Source organism: Lampetra planeri, chromosome 43, assembly GCF_965212315.1.
Source record: "Lampetra planeri chromosome 43, kcLamPlan1.2.h2, whole genome shotgun sequence".
Lineage (NCBI taxonomy): Eukaryota > Metazoa > Chordata > Hyperoartia > Petromyzontiformes > Petromyzontidae > Lampetra > Lampetra planeri.
In genome coordinates this window covers 2,200,513-2,218,525 of record NC_136149.1, presented here as the reverse complement: position 1 = coordinate 2,218,525, position 18,013 = coordinate 2,200,513, and the positions used below count along the sequence as shown (strand labels likewise).

At 51.0% G+C, this 18,013-nt stretch overlaps 1 protein-coding gene across 6 annotated transcripts in view; it reads left to right on the top strand.

Moving 5' to 3' along the window:
* The window catches only part of LOC144732576 (diacylglycerol kinase delta-like), a 69,278-nt gene that overhangs the window by 38,146 nt on the left and 13,119 nt on the right, over positions 1–18,013 (top strand). For 4 of the 6 annotated variants that reach the window (XM_078614017.1, XM_078614021.1, XM_078614020.1 and 1 more), the window contains 20 exons: positions 1,319–1,421; positions 1,761–1,923; positions 2,300–2,408; positions 2,893–3,032; positions 3,894–3,978; positions 4,937–5,028; positions 5,491–5,590; positions 6,545–6,724; positions 8,401–8,557; positions 10,327–10,554; positions 11,063–11,185; positions 12,128–12,209; positions 12,371–12,481; positions 13,327–13,423; positions 13,799–13,906; positions 14,507–14,620; positions 15,264–15,398; positions 16,323–16,537; positions 16,956–17,064; positions 17,923–18,009. In XM_078614017.1, coding sequence (XP_078470143.1) covers positions 1,319–1,421; positions 1,761–1,923; positions 2,300–2,408; positions 2,893–3,032; positions 3,894–3,978; positions 4,937–5,028; positions 5,491–5,590; positions 6,545–6,724; positions 8,401–8,557; positions 10,327–10,554; positions 11,063–11,185; positions 12,128–12,209; positions 12,371–12,481; positions 13,327–13,423; positions 13,799–13,906; positions 14,507–14,620; positions 15,264–15,398; positions 16,323–16,537; positions 16,956–17,064; positions 17,923–18,009 — 2,538 coding nt within the window. Of the gene's footprint in view, positions 1–1,318; positions 1,422–1,760; positions 1,924–2,299; positions 2,409–2,892; positions 3,033–3,893; positions 3,979–4,936; positions 5,029–5,490; positions 5,591–6,544; positions 6,725–8,400; positions 8,558–10,326; positions 10,555–11,062; positions 11,186–12,127; positions 12,210–12,370; positions 12,482–13,326; positions 13,424–13,798; positions 13,907–14,506; positions 14,621–15,263; positions 15,399–16,322; positions 16,538–16,955; positions 17,065–17,922; positions 18,010–18,013 lie in introns of those variants that run through there. The other 2 variants (XM_078614018.1, XM_078614022.1) reach the window with 2 other exon arrangements.

Below are 18,013 nucleotides of genomic sequence, written 5' to 3'. Positions count from 1 at the left end.
CCGGGCGTGGTCCTAGCCACACCACCACCACGTGGGCTGTTCTTGCCGTCAAAGGTGCTCGCTAACAGCACTTGCCCCAACAGTCTAAGAATGCTATATCAGGGATCTCTGTCGTCCGTCTTTATCGTCAAATAAGTTCGCCGCTGGCTGAAGGCTTCCCCAAGCCATCGGTGCATCCTTCTCGGGTCTTGCGATGTAACAGCCTCCCACGGACGTCTTCTCGGGCGTGCTTTGCCACCTTCGGCTGCCGCTCTGTCGTTGGTCTCGACCCTCGGCCATCATCCCTGTGTTTAGTTGGTTGCCCTTCCCCCGCACCTCTGATTCGCACGGTTGGCTGCGTACGGTGCGAAAGATGTTCAACGTACATTACGTACATGCTGACATGTCCTGCCCGAGTGAGACAAACGCCTGCGAGTTAAACACACGCGTAAATGTTCTCGTTTCTTAGCAGCCAATGTGATATCATCATTGTCAATCGCCACCGCTCGGGGTATTTCCCCATTCCCCCGCTCTCTCCCGTAAGCACTTGCATCACACTGGTCCGCAACAGGACACCGGTTTCTTATAATCCAGCCTCGCTTGCGTCTTGTGTGACGTCCGCACGTGGCGACTGGCGCACCACTGCAGCGGGCTGATAAGCCTCCACTTCCCTGAACTTAACGTGCGTCGTGATAAAATAAATAAGCAATAACGTTTCGTTGACTTTCAAACCGCTTGTGACGCACTTTACGCCATGCCAATCCGTTTTTATTTTCCACGGTCCGCGGTTTCAGACCGCACGAGTTGCCGCTGGGTTATTTTGGAGATTTGTGTTCAGTTTTCTTGGTTTTGTCTGGAATGTATGCTTTCCAAAAAAACGCAACGTTCGATACGAGTGTTGTGAGACGCTCAAACACGCCATCGTCTGCATCTTTTTCGTCATTTTCAGCATCTCATTCTTCATCGTGTCATAAGAGGTCTTACTTTCCAGCATGCACAGGATCCCGATCCGTGTAAATGACTTTCTCTGGCAGCCTAAGAATAAGCCAATTGTATCCCATTCATTGTAACGCAGATGCGGGGATTGCAACCAAAATGAGAAATTTCCACCACTGGCTCCGGGCTGTAAACAGCACTGCCTCAAAGCTAATTTTTGAGGAGCGGGAGATCGCTCGCAAATCGCCGTGCCTCACTGAAGATTGGGAGACACTGCGCTATAGTGGGTGAAGATGGTGGACAGCATGACGCAGGTGTCGGGAATTCTCACTAGGGATGGATTGCCTTCAGCACTAGCAAGCTCCAGTTGTTGTTTATTGTCGTCGTTGTGTGTCTCTGGTAGGTACATGGGGCCTGCCGAGATGCCCTGCCCCGAAAGTGCCCTCTCGGTCAGTGCAAGGTGTCGGTCATCCCGCCTCCTGCACTCAACAGCATCGACTCGGACGGTACGGGTGCACGCGCGTGCGTCTACGCACGCTTGTGCACGCGTGCGTGCAAAGACACACTGAGGGGTGATGGCGCAGTGGTAACGCTTGTGCTTCAAAGCAAAAAGGGCCTGGATTCGATTCCGGACTCGGATGTCTTTCTGTCTAGAGTTCGTACGTTCTTCCCCCTGTCCTACACAGTTTTCCTCTGTTTTCTCCGTTTTCCTTCCATAGCTAAAACAAAACAAAAAACACATACATGGCCAACCCCGCACGTGTGCCATTCTTGGCCTTGCTCTTGCCCCGACGGTCAGTTAGAGCTATCGGGGGAATCTTTGTCTTGTGTGTGCATGCGTGCAGGCTTCTGGAAGGCCACGTGCCCCCCCTCGTGCTCCAGTCCCCTGCTCGTGTTCGTCAACTCGAAGAGCGGAGACAACCAGGGCGTCAAGTTCCTGCGCCGGTTCAAGCAGCTGCTCAACCCAGCGCAGGTGTTCGACCTCATGAACGGCGGCCCGCACCTGGGGTGAGAGTGCGCGTAAAGACACGTGCACGCAACATGCGCGTGTGTACACGCACGCAACACGCGTGTGTATGTACACGCACGCACACGTGTCCGTGCACACGTACGTTTGTGTGCATGCTTGTGCAGACAGATCTTTTCTAATTCGTGGTCTTTGCCAGTCATCTCAGTCAGTCAACCCATGGTACCTGGGTCTGTGCCGTGACCTCCTGCCAGCAGGCATTCGACACTTCACGTAGCCTTAAAGTGCACATGGCCTGGCACAAGCGCCCTGGCGACGTCACCGACATTTAGTGGTTGTTGTTGTTGTTGTACACAGATGGGCTGTCGTCTATAAACATGTTTACACACTGCCCTTCCCCACTCCTGCCCTGTCCAGGCTGCGTTTGTTTCAGAAGTTTGACACGTTCCGCATCCTGGTGTGCGGGGGCGATGGCAGCGTGGGCTGGGTCCTCTCGGAGATTGACAAACTCAACCTGCACAAGCAGGTGATGTGATGATGATGATGGTGGTGATGTTATCGATGTTGATGATGAAGGCTCCCTAAACCGCATCCGCACAAACCGTGGCAGATGCGTATATCCGATCCACAAATAAGGAGGAGACATCACAGCGATACATTCCCCTGCTCCTGACGCGGTTATCTGGCTTGACCACCTGCTGTTTGTGAGCAGCGCACCACCTTGGCGTTACATCTGTGCGTTTCCAGCCAGCACGCATTCTGCCGTTGTAATGAGGCTGCTCATCGTTTGCAGCGAGTGTTGTGTTCGGATTGCGATGCCAACGACGATGATATTAATTGACGTTAACGACTCTGACGCCAATGTATACCCTCGGCAGCGCCACACTGGGTTGAGAATAACACCGACGCTGCAGACGTTGTAACTGATTATTGTAATAACAACGACGACGATGACGATGATGTTCATGATTGGTGTTGATGGTGATGCTCACACACTACTCTCCCCACAGTGTCAGATGGGTGTTCTCCCACTGGGCACGGGCAACGATCTGGCCAGGGTCCTTGGCTGGGGTGCTGCCTGCGATGATGACACGCAGCTGCCACAGATCCTGGAGAAGCTGGAACGTGCCAGCACTAAGATGCTTGATCGGTCAGTGGAAATTACACCTTCCCATGGCAGGTGTTGGCATGGAATCTCCTTCGGCCTACCACAGTTGTTGACTTCCCATAATAGTGGCCATGGTGGCCGTCCGAAATGACCCCAGAAGGATGATAACAACAACGACGGTAAATGTGTATACTTATAAAGATGATTTTTTACGAGGATTAATATGATGATTATGATATAGATGAATTATGATTATGATGATGTTGAGTTTTCGTCGCCATGATTTTTAATGGTGATTGAGTTAACTGTGTCACTGCTGTGACGATGACTACAATAAATGCTGTGAACTGTGCTTATGAGAATAGATCATTTACAATGCATGCATACTTTATACAAATTATGCCCCCAATTACTCTATTGGAACATACAAAGCAATTATCGCTCCCCCCCCCCCCCCCCCCCAGTGAAAACTTGGCAGGACCCTCCTCAAAGAGTCCTGAGTAAACAGGCATCCTAATAAATGTGACATTTACGTTTATTGGACATACACAACTCTAGAAACCAGGCACCCACCTTCGGGATCTCGCACTGACTAACGAGATGAAGTATGGTCAAACATGTCCCATGACTGATCCGGTGTGGGGGGGGGGGGGGGGAGTCCTTCATCCAGCAGTAGATTGAGACGGATCTGTATATTTTAATTCTTATAATTTTTATCCCACATGCCTAAAGTAGAGCCCGTTTCGCCACCACCTTCAAACGATTTTGACTAGTGACGTCTCCCCCCTGCCACGAATACACAATCCGGCAGGAGGAAGGAAATGACGGCCAGGGTGCGGTGGCAGCGACGGCCGTCGTTCGCGATGACCTCCGGGCCTTGACCTTTGACCCCCCCCCCCCCAGGTGGAGCATTATGACTTACGAAACTCGGGTCGCCATGCGGAACAGCGTCTCCATGGTGACGGACGGCGAAGACGAGGATGGAAGGGTGATTTCTCTTTACAACAGACCTCGCACGCTGCATTCGTACACCTTCAGCCCCTGCTACCCAATTTCGATTATCCGTGGGGTACTCGCTCGCTGTGTTGCGGCCATAGAGGGTAGTGCGGCAAAATCCCATCGTTGTGCAGTACCTCCCACGGTTCTGCGTCTATGCTCCTCCTGCCCGCCTTTGCCGACCCGCACTGACCAGCATGGTGAAGCACGGTCAGATAACCCCTACGATCCGCACGGCCTGGGGTTGTCCTCGTCCAGCAGTGCGCTGACAAAGGGTTTCCACGTTGCGCTTTACTCGCGTACTGACTACGCGCACTCGCTCGGTTAGCCATCCTTAGCCCATGTTTAAAATTCCACTTTGCCGTGACGAGGACGAGGCTCTTCGTCGGATGAACGCTGTTGACTTCCCACACAACGGTGCTTTTTGTATTCACCTTGGAGGAAGACTGATAGTGATGGGCTGAATTGACTGCCGGGTCTGGGTTTGAACCTGTAGATTTCTGACTCTTTTGAGTCGACTGCTACGACCACAGCAACGCCCGAGCAGATTGACGCATGCATTTTCTCACTGTGTGTGGTCTTGGCCGTCTACTGCATATCGGATAATCTCACGTTTGAGAGAGCGTGAGAAGGCGCGAGAGAGAGAGAGAACGCGTGTGGGAAAGTGAGCGTGACCATTGTCTGTCAGTGAGAGAGTGCTGGCAATGTTGGGGAAAGTTTAGTTGTCTTGGTGTGAAAGTGAGTGAATGAATGAGTGTCTGGATATAGGAGGTGATGGTGTTGTCTTGGTGAGTGTGTGAGAGGGTCAGTGAGTGGTCGTGCAGGAGGTGATGGTGGAGTAGTCTGGGTGAGTGTATGTGAGAGGGTGGGTGGGTGAGTGGTCAGTGCATGAGAGGGTGAGTGAGAGTGGTGAGTGCAAGAGGTGATGGTGGAGTTGTCGTTGCTGCTAGGTGCAGATTGCCGCCTACGAGGACTCCGTGGCTGAGCATCTCACGCGGATCCTCAACTCCGACCAACACTCTGTCGTCATCTCCTCCGCAACGTGAGCTCGCCCACTCACTCACTCCTTCATCCTCTCATTCACTTGCCTGCTCGCTCAATCGTTCATTCACTTCATAATTTATTCAGTCACTAAATGAATAGTTAACTCATTCACCCGCTCGCTCGTCCACCCTTGTACCCGCTCGCTCACTCGGTCATTCACGCGTAAAGTTGCTCACTCACTCAGCAGTTCGCCCATCAAGCATTCGCTGTCTTGTCTATTCACTCAATCATTCACTCTCCAGTTCGCCCAGTTGATCACTCGCTGGCCTGTTTATTCACACTGACATTCGCTCAATCGCCCACTCACTAGCCACCTCACTCACTCTGTCATACACTCATCCTCCCAATTGACTATTCATGCATTTTCACACGTGCTCGCATGTGCGCATGCGTGTTTAATGCGAATGTTCTTGCATGTGTGTGTATGTATAGATATGTTGGTGTGTCTTTGTATTGGCAGGGTGCTGTGTGAAACTGTGAAGGATTTTGTCGCTCGCGTCGGCAAGGCCTATGAGAGAACCACGGAGAATCCTCGCGAAGCTGAGAATATGGCGCGGAAGGTTTGTACACTCGTACACAAAGACAAAGGTCCCTTCTATAGCCTTTACAGACTGTTGGGGCAAGTGCTTTTCGCGAGTAGCAGCACCTATGAAGGCCGGAACGGTACACGAGGGGTGGGTGGCCAGCCCCACGCACGACCGCCTTTGTCTCCCCAGTGGAGATGTTTACAACACCGCACCGGGTACTCATTTGAGGCTAAGTCGACTGAGGGGAGTCCCAGGACCGGTTCAGATAATCGTCACTGGTGTTGGCCATGAGCAGGAATCGAACTCGGGTCACCGGGTTCTTCGCACAGCTCTCCATAAACACACTCTTCCGCATGCAATCACATACATACACAATCACATACACATGCAAGTGCTGTTTGTGAGCACCTATTAAGGCTGGTGCTCATGAGCAGGGGTTGTGTGGCCTGCACCACGCTTGGCCACCTTTGTCGTTCTCGTACTGATGCACACGCCCGATACACCAGCTGATCCCAAACCCAGTTGCAATGGGGTTAACATCTGGTAGGCAGCTGGTCATAAAACTACTCCCAGACGATGATTTCTAGTCCTAGAGAACAACATTCACACCGGTATTACACGTTAACGCATCTTGTTGGTTCTTTCGGTAAAGTCACGTAGAAGGGAAATAATATACAACGTAATAAAATACAATTCTCACTGTGAGAATTGTATTTTATTATGTTGTATTTTTATTATTTTATTATTTTTCTTCTACGTGACTTTACCGAAAGAACCAAGAAGATGAATCCCTGCAGTCATGAAAGCTTTAAATCGAAACGTTCACGCATATTCTTGCATATTCATGCATATTCATGCTTGCATCCACGCAAATCGCAATCATCCATTCACGCACTCACGCGCTACAAGAATCGCATTTAATCAATCGATGCATCGTGATGGTCCGAGTGTCAAAGTGTGCGTGTGCTTGCGTGGCGATGATGGCAGTGTGCCGTCCTGAAGGAGAAGCTCGACTCCCTGCTGCGAACCTTGAACGACGAATCTCAGGCCACCGCCACCCTCCACGTCGCCACGGCAACACCCCCCATCGCTGAGGAGACTGAGAGCGTGGGGGACCCCGATGGAGGCGCGGCAGCCAAGGAGAAGGGGGTCGTGACCCCATCGCTGGTATGGGGATGGGGGGGGGGAGTTTGTTGGGTGGAGGGGGCAGAGTTATTTTGACCGTCGCCACCCCCTGGAACTCCCCATTAGTTCTAAAATGAACTCTTTTTATTTTACCAGGTAAGGCCCACTTAGCTAAATAGCTCTTTTTCAGAAGTGACCTGGCCACAATTATTTAGCTCAAAGAAATGGCTTATCATCACGAGGAAATTTATAGCAGCCAAATACTCGAAACGCATATTGATTCTAAATGGGGAGGGAAAAACCGGAGGATCCTGAGAAAAATGTACACGACCACGGGGAGAGAGAGAGACACGCAAACTCCAAATATACAGCAGGCGTCAAGGTCGGGATTGAACACACGACCTCCTGCATACCAGGGGAGGTAGTTAACATCTCCTAGCCACCCTCGACACGCGTCACCCAGCAGTCCGCGCGCCGCTTGTTGTGGTTTTCCGGCGTGTCGTGGTTTTCGGCCTGGGTCAAAGGTCATTCGTACTCGTGTCCAACGCAAGACGGTAGGTCGCCGAATTTTTCTGGTCAGGTTGATCCCTCGCTGTACTCTCCCGATTAATTAAAATGACAACGCTAAATATTGACAAGAGACGGCTAGTGAATATTCATCGATTTATAGATGTGAGTTTTATGTGTATTTGTGCTTATGTATATTTACATGTATATCAATATTTACGTATGCATTGTACTCGCACATGTGCGCGCATCTGTATAAGTGGGGAGTGTTGGCACACTGCGCGATAAACCTGGCGACTTGGGTTAATGTAATCGTAGTTATTGCTCAAGAGTTGAAAGGCTTTGGTGTGGCAATAAAATTCATGCTTCTTTGATTGCTCCTTAGCCGGATAAGTAAAATAGCCATTCTGTTACAGGTCAGATGACATTTTGTGCTAACCATTTTAATGGTTTTATTTTGGCAAATAATAACATTGTTTGTTATGACTGCGGTATTGCCAGTATTGAGGGATATTATCAACTAATTGTTTTTATTTCATTGAACGTGACCAGGTTTTTCTCACCCCTATTGGGCAGCTATAAATGTATTTGAATTGAACTGGTAGTGACCCAGTTCATGGTGGGGATGGAAATTTGCTCGTGGTTTTTTTGCGAGAGCGACCGCGTACGTTGAGGGGGAAATGTGGCCTCGCAGACCCTGAGCGAACCTGAATTTGTCAACAAAAGTTTGAAGGTCATTTTCGAACACGCTGCATTTCTCGTAGCCAAATATTATGCGTCGTAATGAAATTTTGATTAAATCACGTAGACCACCCGCCACCCGGCATAACCAAACAAAGCAAAGCAAGTCGCACGTTTATTCTGGCTTCCTTCGTGGAGTTCCAAGTTATCATCTTATCCGATTGCTAAATTTGGTTGCAAAGATTGCTCTCCAATTTAAGCGGGTGAGCTGAAACAACAATAACACGCGCGTTAAACGCATCTGCGCGTGACAATTTTGCCCGTTGTCGGGTTTTACGACTGGAATTTGTCCGGATCATTATTCACGTGGCATAACCCAGCAATCAATAACGAACCATCATCTCTTCTCACATCAACTTTGCGTCTTCATCATCATCGGCCACAATCAATCCAGGACTCGGGTGTGTTCCCCACAGCCGCGTACCGTCCCCCCACAGCCGCCTACCCTCTCCTGTGTTGCGTGAGTTCAGGCGGACGCTGCCCCAGATGCTTCCCCTCCCTCCATGGGCCCCCGCCCCCCCCGCCGCTCCTCCAAGCCCCAGGTGTTCCGACCGCGCGAGCAGCTCATGTCGCGCGCCAACAGCCTGAAGAAGGCCATCCGACAGATCATCGAGCAGGCTGAGAAGGGTGGGCCTTCATCTCGCACGCACGCACGCACGCTACTTGCACACGCCTATAACACTGTGTAACTATTTTTTTTTTGTTCCTGGGTAGTAAGTGTTGTTTCCTAATTGCTTAAAGAGTACAGAAAATGGCTATTATGCCCCACAAAGTGAACGTGAGCTACAGGACTGATTGCTTTCATACCGGCACTTAAAAATGTTTACTGCTGCCTGTTTACTGCTGCCTATTGCTATTAAACGCACATGTAACTGTGGCGAAACATCGACCATGAAACGTCGATTGGCAGAAGACCTTTGCCAGGGCTACAAATCGGTCCATATCACGTGCCAGGGTCCATTCACTACTTTTACACTTCGTAAATCTGTTTGAATTGTGTTATTGGCTGGCAATGCAGTACACGTACAGCCCTCTTGCCGGTATACTGTTGGGTGAGGGCCTCCCTCCCCCACACCACGTGGGTTATGGGAGTTATTTTTTTAATTATAAATTATGTTTTATTGCACATCCTCCCTCTCACAACGTTACATTGCAACATCCTCACATTCTGGAAGGCATTTCCAGTTGCATTGACGGTATGCAGCATACTGGACTCATCACAGCAGGCAGGAGGGGGGGGGTGACTTTACCGAAAGACCAAAATAGTAGGAGAGGGGGGGTGATTGGCCAGGTCATTGCCATAATGGGAGTTATTTGCTGATGCTTTACCGTGCTGCGTGATGTTGAAGGCAGGGGAGAGCATGGACGTGAGAACGTAGTGTGTGGTTCAGTGGATTTTCCCACACTGCCCCCTGCTGCTCAACACAGAGCCCTGCAAGCCATTTGTTCGGTTGTGGCCTTTCTCACGGAGCACGTGAATGGAGAGGCCGTGGATAGAGGCCAGAAGCCACCTGGCCACAACTATAAACTATATATTTTTTTACAGGTAATGCCCTACCACTGAGCTATGTAGATCTTTTTCGAAGCGACCGGGCTAAAAATGATAGCTCAACGAAGTGGCTTATCACGTGGAAATTTATTGCAGCAAAATACTCATGCATTTTTCTAAATGTGGAGGGAAAAACCGGAGGACTCTTGAGAAAAATCCACACGACCACGGGGAGAGAGAGCCATGCAAATTCCAAATATACAGGTGTCAGGGTCGGGATCTAATCCACGACCCACATACCAGGCGAGAGGGATTAGACTTGTATGTTTAACACCATTTTGGCCTAAGGATCATCATTAATTACATATATTTCAAGGCAGTGGTATTGACGAATGCGTAGAGTGTTTTGTTACTTGTGTCTGTAAAACAGTGCAGTACAGTATCACCCAATAATGTGTTCGGGCATGCTAGTGGCCATCCATTCAAGCACTCTCCAGGCTCAAAATCCTGCTAAGCTTTTTAAATATTTAACGACATCTTGGGCATATGCCGCATTACAAAACAACACTTGCTATAGAAAATAATAATTATTTCTCAAACTTCGATTTAAAGCTTTCGTGACTGCAGGGATTCATCTTCTTAGTTCTTTCGGTAAAGTCACGTAGAAGGGAAATAATAAAATAATAAAAATAAACCAATTAAATAATTCTCATGACGTTTCGGCCACAACGCAAGCAGCCGTCCTCAGGTGAAGACCAGGTCTGTCGGGGAGACAGACGCTGTCGGGGAGACAGACGTGATAATTATTTTATTATGTTTTATTTTTATTATTTTATTATTTCCCTTCTACGTGACTTTACCGAAATAACCAAGAAGATATTTCTCAAACGTTTTGCTTCACCCACAGCTGTGGACGAGCAGAACGCGCAGACGCAGGCCCACCGCAGCAGCCTCCACCCTGACGACCATCCCGCGGAGGCCCACGGGGTCACCGTGAGCTCCGCTCCGGACGCCGCGGCCGCCGCCGATTGCGAGGACGACACCGCCCCCGACTCGGCCGCCGCGGCCGTGCCGGCGTCGGCGGCGGCGACGCATGCTCCAAGTCTCGGCTCGCGATCGGGCCTCACCCGCAAAAGTAAGAGAGAGGCTCGGAATGTTTGGGGGGGGGGGGGATCTGGAGAGCGTCGGGGTGAAATGACACCTCGTATCCCGAGCACGATTTTTACATTTTGACCGCAAAGTTGCTTTTGTAGAACTGTCCACAAGTATATAAGAACGGGAGACGGAGCAGAGCCTCACCATTCTGGCGAATTGCCCGATGATGCTGGATGCAATTGCCAGCGAAACGTTGTACTCAAATTGTAAATGTTGTGATTTCACGCTTCAACACACCGGTGGGCTAAAGCAGTGAACTATTTGTCTTTTGTCAACGTGACACTTTTTTACTGATTGGCCGTGTCGGGTGGTGGAGGGTTACGACACATTTATAAATAACGCGATCTAACCCAAAAACGTTGATTATGAATCATATTGGTCGCGAAAGCCTACGTGTTAAACTGTCCACAAGTAGCCTGTAGTGTGCCCCTTTGATCAAAACTCCGCTACATCGTTGACTCACGGCGGCGGCCCGGCTGTCTGTGCAGGTTCCAGGGCCTCGAGCAAGAGCAGCCTGCTGGGTTCAGGGACCCCCGGGGTGTTTGGAGTCGCAGGCCTCAGCGGAAGCAAAGAGAATCTGCCGATTCTGAACACGCGCATCATCAACCAGAGTAAATGGCACACACTCGCGCGCGGCTCGTGTCACGCGCACAACAGGGCCGGTGTCGCGTGCGTTTAGTTGTGAGCGCCCGTTTGGTTGTCAGCCGCCATTAAGGCCGACATAGGAACAGGTGGGGGGGGTGGTGAGTGGTGGTGCGAGTGCTACACGCACGCACACACACACATGCTTTTGTCACGCTCTGGCCCTTCGTGTCATCGTGTCTCTGTGAAGCTGCTTGCCTCTGATGCGCGCTGCTTAGTTCTGTGTCTGCCGTTGTCCCTGTATCTCATTTGCGATGGTTCCATGTCTCTCCATGTCTCCGAGTGTCCCCGCTATTTCTCACTGGGACTCACTGGCTAGGTGTGCAACTACAAGATGAGAGCCACTGATGGGTGTTTTACCTATTACACTTCCATTTTAAGATGATGATTGATGATGGGCTGCATCAACAGCTTGATGGTGATGATATGTGTTACCTTTGTCTCAAGCGTGATGTGTCCTGTGGCCTTGGTTGCCCGTGTGTGTGTATGTCTTAGGTGCTCGCTAACAACACTTGCCCCAACAGTCTGTTAAGGCTATACTGGGGGGATCTTTGTCTTTTTATGTGTTTGTTTTGTGTGCTTGTGTCTTTGTGTATACGTGGAGCGGCGGTGTAGTGGTTATCTTACCGCGCTATGAAACCAGCGACCCGACTTCAATTCCCGTTCACGGCCAACACCAGTGACAATTATCTGAACTGGTCCTGTGCCTCCCCTAGGTCGACTCAGCCTCCAATGAGTACCTGGAGCTGTGCGTAAACATTGCCACTCGGGAGACAAAGGCGGTCGGGCGTTGCGGTGAACACTCACCCCCTCGTGTGCCGTCCCAGCCTTCATAGGTGCTCGCTAACAGCACTTACCCGACAAGTCTGTCGAGGCTATAGTAACGGGGATCTTTGTGTGTACGTGTGCAGGTCTGCGTGCTGGCCTCACTGCGTCGCTCTTCACGCTGGGCGCCTGCGTCTCCCCGTCCATCGCCCCCGACGCAGACTCGCTGTGAGTCCCAGTGGTGCTTGCGTGCGTGCATGTTTAGAGTATTTGGCTGTGTGCACACGCGTGTGCATGTACGCGCGCACGCGTGTGCATGTACGCGCGCACGCGTGTGCATGTACGCACACGTGTGTAACATTCTGTGTGTGCGGCCTGCGCGTTCACAGTGAAGGCTACACGGAGAAGTGCGTGATGAACAACTACTTTGGCATCGGCCTCGACGCCAAGATTTCCCTCGACTTCAACAACCGTCGTGAGGAACACCCGGAGAAGTACAGGTGCCTCCTCTCGCCCTCCTCACCACTCCACGCTCACCCCGACCCTACCGCCAACACACGCTCCAAACACCAACACACCGTTATCAATCTTGAGTTTGTTCCTGTTGCTCGGCTCTCTGACATTGACATGCTAATCTTCTCATTGGCACACCTCCGGTGGCTGGGCCGCCTCACATTTACATACAAATTTTTTTTCTAGCTCCGCCCACTTACCCTTGGGTTTGACCCACCAAAAGCTTCTATAACCTCTTGTTGCAGCAGCAGCTCTTTCTCCTACGTCAGCAGTCCTCCTGCTGTGTTTGTTTCACCTGATGACGGTTGCTTGTGTTGTAATCGAAACGTCGTGATCTATACATTTTCTATCTACGTGACTTTACCCAAAGAACCAAAGAGTATTCAGCCTAAATCTTCACATTGTCTATATATATAAGGTGTGTTCGTGTTTCCCAACTTGATTCCCATCGCGCCATCGTCTCTCCCACACCATTGGTTCACCCCGTGTCATTGAAAAAATTACCCGTGAAAGGAGATATTATAGAACTACTGCTGAGATCCCTTTGAGTAGCTGTTTTAATCCATGCACTGCGAGGTGGGGGGGGAGGGGGTTGTTTGGTCGGGGGGGGGGTGACACTTTCCCACACGCCCTGCTACAGAGAAATGTTCATCGCATGGAGTCAAGCAGACATTCTATAAATGTAGCCAATTTACGGGAAAAACTTTAATTTATCGTGAGCGGTTTTTTTTTGGACGCGCTTTGCTGGACTCACTTTTTGTGCGCTCGCTTTTTGTCTTTTCCACCACTTCGCGCGCAAACTGCGGTCTCATTGTGCCCCTCCTTGGTCTAGGAGTCGAACCAAGAACATCATGTGGTACGGAGTCCTGGGCACGAAGGAGCTGCTCCAGAAAACGTACAAGAACCTCGAGCAGAGGGTCCTGCTGGAGGTGAGGACTCATTCGTTGTCACGGCCGTCGAGAGTCTTTGACGGAGGAGTTAGAGGTTGGTCTTGAGCTGGGAAACGGTGGGTCGGTAGTGTGGATGACCAGTCGGAGGGACTTTCCAGACTCAGAGGGTAGCAGAGGAGGAGCGAAGGTTAGGCAAGAAGCCAGTCCATCTTGAAGTCGGTGAGCATGATCTTTTTTCATGCGTTGTACAGATAAAAGTAATTGTCCAGAGATGAAGGTTTTGATGCTGGAAATGAAATTAAGCTTCCTCTTAAATGTATGTTGCACTCGGACACTTTACAAATCCACATTCGTGCGTGTGTCTTGTCTTTCCGCGTGTGCGAAATTCCCCAACTGCCCTCGCCCATTGCCCAGTGCGATGGGCAGCCCATTCCCCTGCCCTCCCTTCAGGGCATAGCTGTGCTGAACATATGCAGCTACGCGGGAGGAACCAACTTCTGGGGAGGCACCAAGGAGAACGACGTGAGTTGGCGAGTGCTCTTTCACAGTCCCCTGCCTCTGTCCCAGAGGTCGCAAACGGGTTTTGATTCCTTACCGGTACCCGTACCCGGCCGCACCAGGGTCGCAAACGGCTACCCGTACCTGGCCAGGTACGGGTAGCCAGGTATCGGGCAGGGTACGGGTATCGGGTACCCGGTTGCGACCTCTGCTCTGTCCCTCACACCCGTCACAGACACACCTGTCAGATACTCACCTCATCATCGTTATCACCCCATGATCGGTCCACCACTGGATGAAGGCCACCCCAAGCCATCATCATCGTCGTCGCTCACAGCCCTGCGATGTAACAACCCGTCTAGCACCGTGGCACGGGACCTGACCCCGTCGCTCCATCTCCGTGGTAGACGTACTCTCGGGCGCATTCCGCTACTACCAGCCGCCACTCCGTCATCGGTTTCGACCACCGACCATCGTCCCTTCTCGTGACGCATCCGGCCCAGGCCCACTGCGATCCAAACGCCTGCGAGTTAAACACAGCTCATGGGAGGTGATGCGAAAGGGTTGTTTTGCTCATTTGTTCCGGGTCTGCCTTTGCGCCTCCCTTGCTGCCCTGTGTTACAGACTTTCACGGCTCCCTCCTTTGACGACAAGATCTTGGAGGTGGTGGCCGTGTTTGGCAGCATGCAGATGGCCGTGTCCAGAGTTATAAACTTGCAGTACCACCGCATCGCTCAGGTGAGAAGATGGAGGAGAACACGGCCCCTTGTTCAGGAGGGTCATGCCAAGCTTTCGCGGTCGCGAGTGATGTTGCTAAGTATAATGATCCCAATTAAGTTATTTTTTCAGCATTTTAGTGTATGAACACATCCGAGAGGCCGTCCGCTGTGGAGATGGAGCGATGAAAATTAGCTCGTGTGCAGACTCGGTGGATTCGTTACATCATCGCAGAATCGTGAAACGTGTGGCGGTGGTTGGGGAGGCCTTGAACCAGAAGTGGACATTTCATCGCTGGCGACTGATGACGATGATTTACAAACATTTGCGCGCGTGTGCCGTGCCGCACCTGGGGAGCGGTGGCGCAGTGGTTAGCGCACTGCACTACAAACCCGGCGACCCGAGTTTGATTCCTACTCGCCACCAATATAACAGAGACGGTTATCTGAACCGATCCTGGGACTCCCCTAGGTCGACTCAGCCTCAAATGAGTACCTGGTGCGGTGTGTAAAAACATCGCCACTCGGGAGACAAAGGCGGCCAAACGTGGCTACTGGCCAACCATCCTCTCGTGTGCCGTGCCGGCCTTCATAGGTGCTACTCGCTCACAGCACTTTGCCCGAACAGTCTGTTAAGGCTACACGGGGGATCTTTGTCTTTGCAGTGCCGCACAGTGCGAATCAGCATCCTGGGGGAGGAGGGGCTGCCCGTGCAGGTGGACGGGGAGGCGTGGGTGCAGCCGCCCGGATTCATCCGCATCGCTCACCGCAACCGCGCTCAGATGCTCACGCGGGACAGAGTGAGAATCGCCCGCCTCCACTGCAGCAGCAACAGCAACAGCACTGACGATGCTGGAGAGAAGGGGTTCAAGGGCCTGCAGAAAAGGGCTGAGAGAAGGAGTTCAGTGGCCTGCAGAAGGGGACTGAGTTATCGCTACTTCTGAAGGCAGTTTCGGAGGCGCCGAACCAGTTATTGCCGAGATCTCGGTTTGAAATATTGGGGCTGGATCTTTCAAGTGTCAAGTTTATTTTGTTTAACCAGATGGGAACTCAAAGAGTTCCGATTGTTCTCATTTGCAAGACCGATCTGGGTTCACCAAAATAAATTATAATTTGCAAGACAATACTGTAGCAGACGTTGAACAAAATATAAATCTGAGCAAAAATAACAGATTATTTTTAGACTGATCGTAATACAATTACAAATAACAGTACATAATCGCTATTCAGTTTCAGTTTTAATTTATTAGGATTTACCCTGTGAGCCATTCGGCTCTTGATTTGGGTTCAACCGCAACAAACAATAAAATTACAAGATACACCTAAAATTCATTGTACACAAATCTAAACATCACGTACGTAGTAAACAATAACATCCTACAGAAAAAGCACAACCCTTCCATGCTGTGTACAGAAAGTGCAAAAAATTCAATTTCAGAGACAAGGAGCCAGTGCAATTGAGATACAGGTCCAAGATCTTACACCGAGAGGTTCATAATGATGATTGCCATGACAGTAACAATGACAACACTAGTTAGGATGACAATGAGTGTGACTTAAACAGCAGTGATCATGTAATGGACGTCTCCGATTCGATTTCCCATCACCGCTGTTGAGAAAAAATGTACAACTTTATTAAATTCCCCATGCCTCTGTTTATCTAGCAGTATAAATGGGTAATGACGATGATGACAATGATGACGATCCGTTTGTGTGGATGCTAGGCTTTCGAAAGCACGCTAAAGCTGTGGGAGGACAAGCAGCATCGCGATGATTCTGCACGCCCAGGCTCCCAGCATGCCTTACAGGGGGGCAGCAGCGATTCCCAGCATGCCTTGCAAGGGGGCAGCAGCGGTGGACTGGTGCCCGAGGTGGTTGGGGGAGCAGAGGCAGAGCAAGTTCATCAGTTTGCAGAGACTGCACGATTGCTCATGAAGGAGTGAGTATGTGTGCGTGCGTGTGTACCTGTACGCTTATGCGTTTGTGTGTGTGTACAAATGCCCAGTGTGAGTAGTGGGGAGTGGTGACGTGATGGTTAGCGAATTGTGCTACCAACCTGGCAACCCGGGTTCGATTCCCAGCCACGGCTTTACGTTGGTGACGAATGAGATCTAAATTGGTCCTGGGCATCCCATAGGTCGGCTCAGCCTTAAAATTATAACTTGGTGCAGCGGTTTAAAACATCGGCACCGGGAAGACAAAGGCGGCCGTGCGTGGTCCTGGCCACACCACCCCCCCACGTGCACCGTGTGCCGGCCTTCCGAGGTGCTTGCTTACACAGCACTTGCCCCGACAATCTGAAAGGCCTACACGGGAGAGGGGGGGACACCTTTGTCTTTTGTGTGCGTGCGTCTCAGGATCCGCACGGCGGCCGACTCTCACCACGCCCTGGAGCAGGAGCTGGCGCACGCGGTGAACGCCGTGTCGCACGCCCTCGCCACCATCTACGCCAACACCGACTCCGAGGTGCCCCCTACCGTTCGGGCGGGGCGGGGGGCGGGGGGCGTGTGGGGTGCTCGTCGACTCGGCAGTGGGAAACTCGCGATTTCAAATCCCGGTGTGGGGCGGTGAGGGGTGGAGGGTTTTGAACGGCATCCATCATTCGTCGTCCGACTCCCATCTTCTTCATTCGTCGTGTTCGTTGCCATCATCATCATCTTCGTCATCATCTTTATGTGTTCGTCACAATCATTATCATGTTTGTCACAATTATCATTATCTTTATTTCTCTTTATTATTGTAATCAACATCATCATCATCACCCCTCTGGTGCCAACTAAAATGGGTAGCGTCACTTTATGGGGAGTTAATAGGTGTTGTTTCGGCGATACTGGCTCCTGCCATAGGAATGTGGAAGTTCCACCCCAGCTCAGCACCAAGCAGTGGAGATGAAGACACGAGCACTGTGTCAGCGTCCGTCGGTGCTCACAACATGTTCCCAGGGGGGGTGGAGCGGGGAAATCTCGTGTTTTTGTGTGTCGGTACATACATCTCTGCATATAAGTGTATGTGAATTTGTGTAGGTTTGGATGTGTGTATATGTTTGTTGATATTATATAAATGTGTTGAGTATGTATGTTGAACTTATTTCACGTCGTACGGAGCTAACCATGATAATCGGAGGGGCGGGGGAAGTACCCGGTGTGATGTGTAAACATCGCCACTGGGGAGACAAAGGCGGCTGGGCGTGGCGTTGGCTACCCACCCCCTCGTGTACCGTGCTGGCCTTCATAGGTGCTACTCGCTAACAGCACTTGCCCAGTAAGTCTTGTCGAGGCTATAAGATGGATCTTTGTCTTTGTGTGTCCCCATCCCATGGCACAGCCACTGAGCCAGGCGTTGGTGCTGGACCTCGTCCACAAGGTGAAAGCGCTGCACAGCGAGACAGCCCAGCTCCTCTGTGGGAAACTGGTAC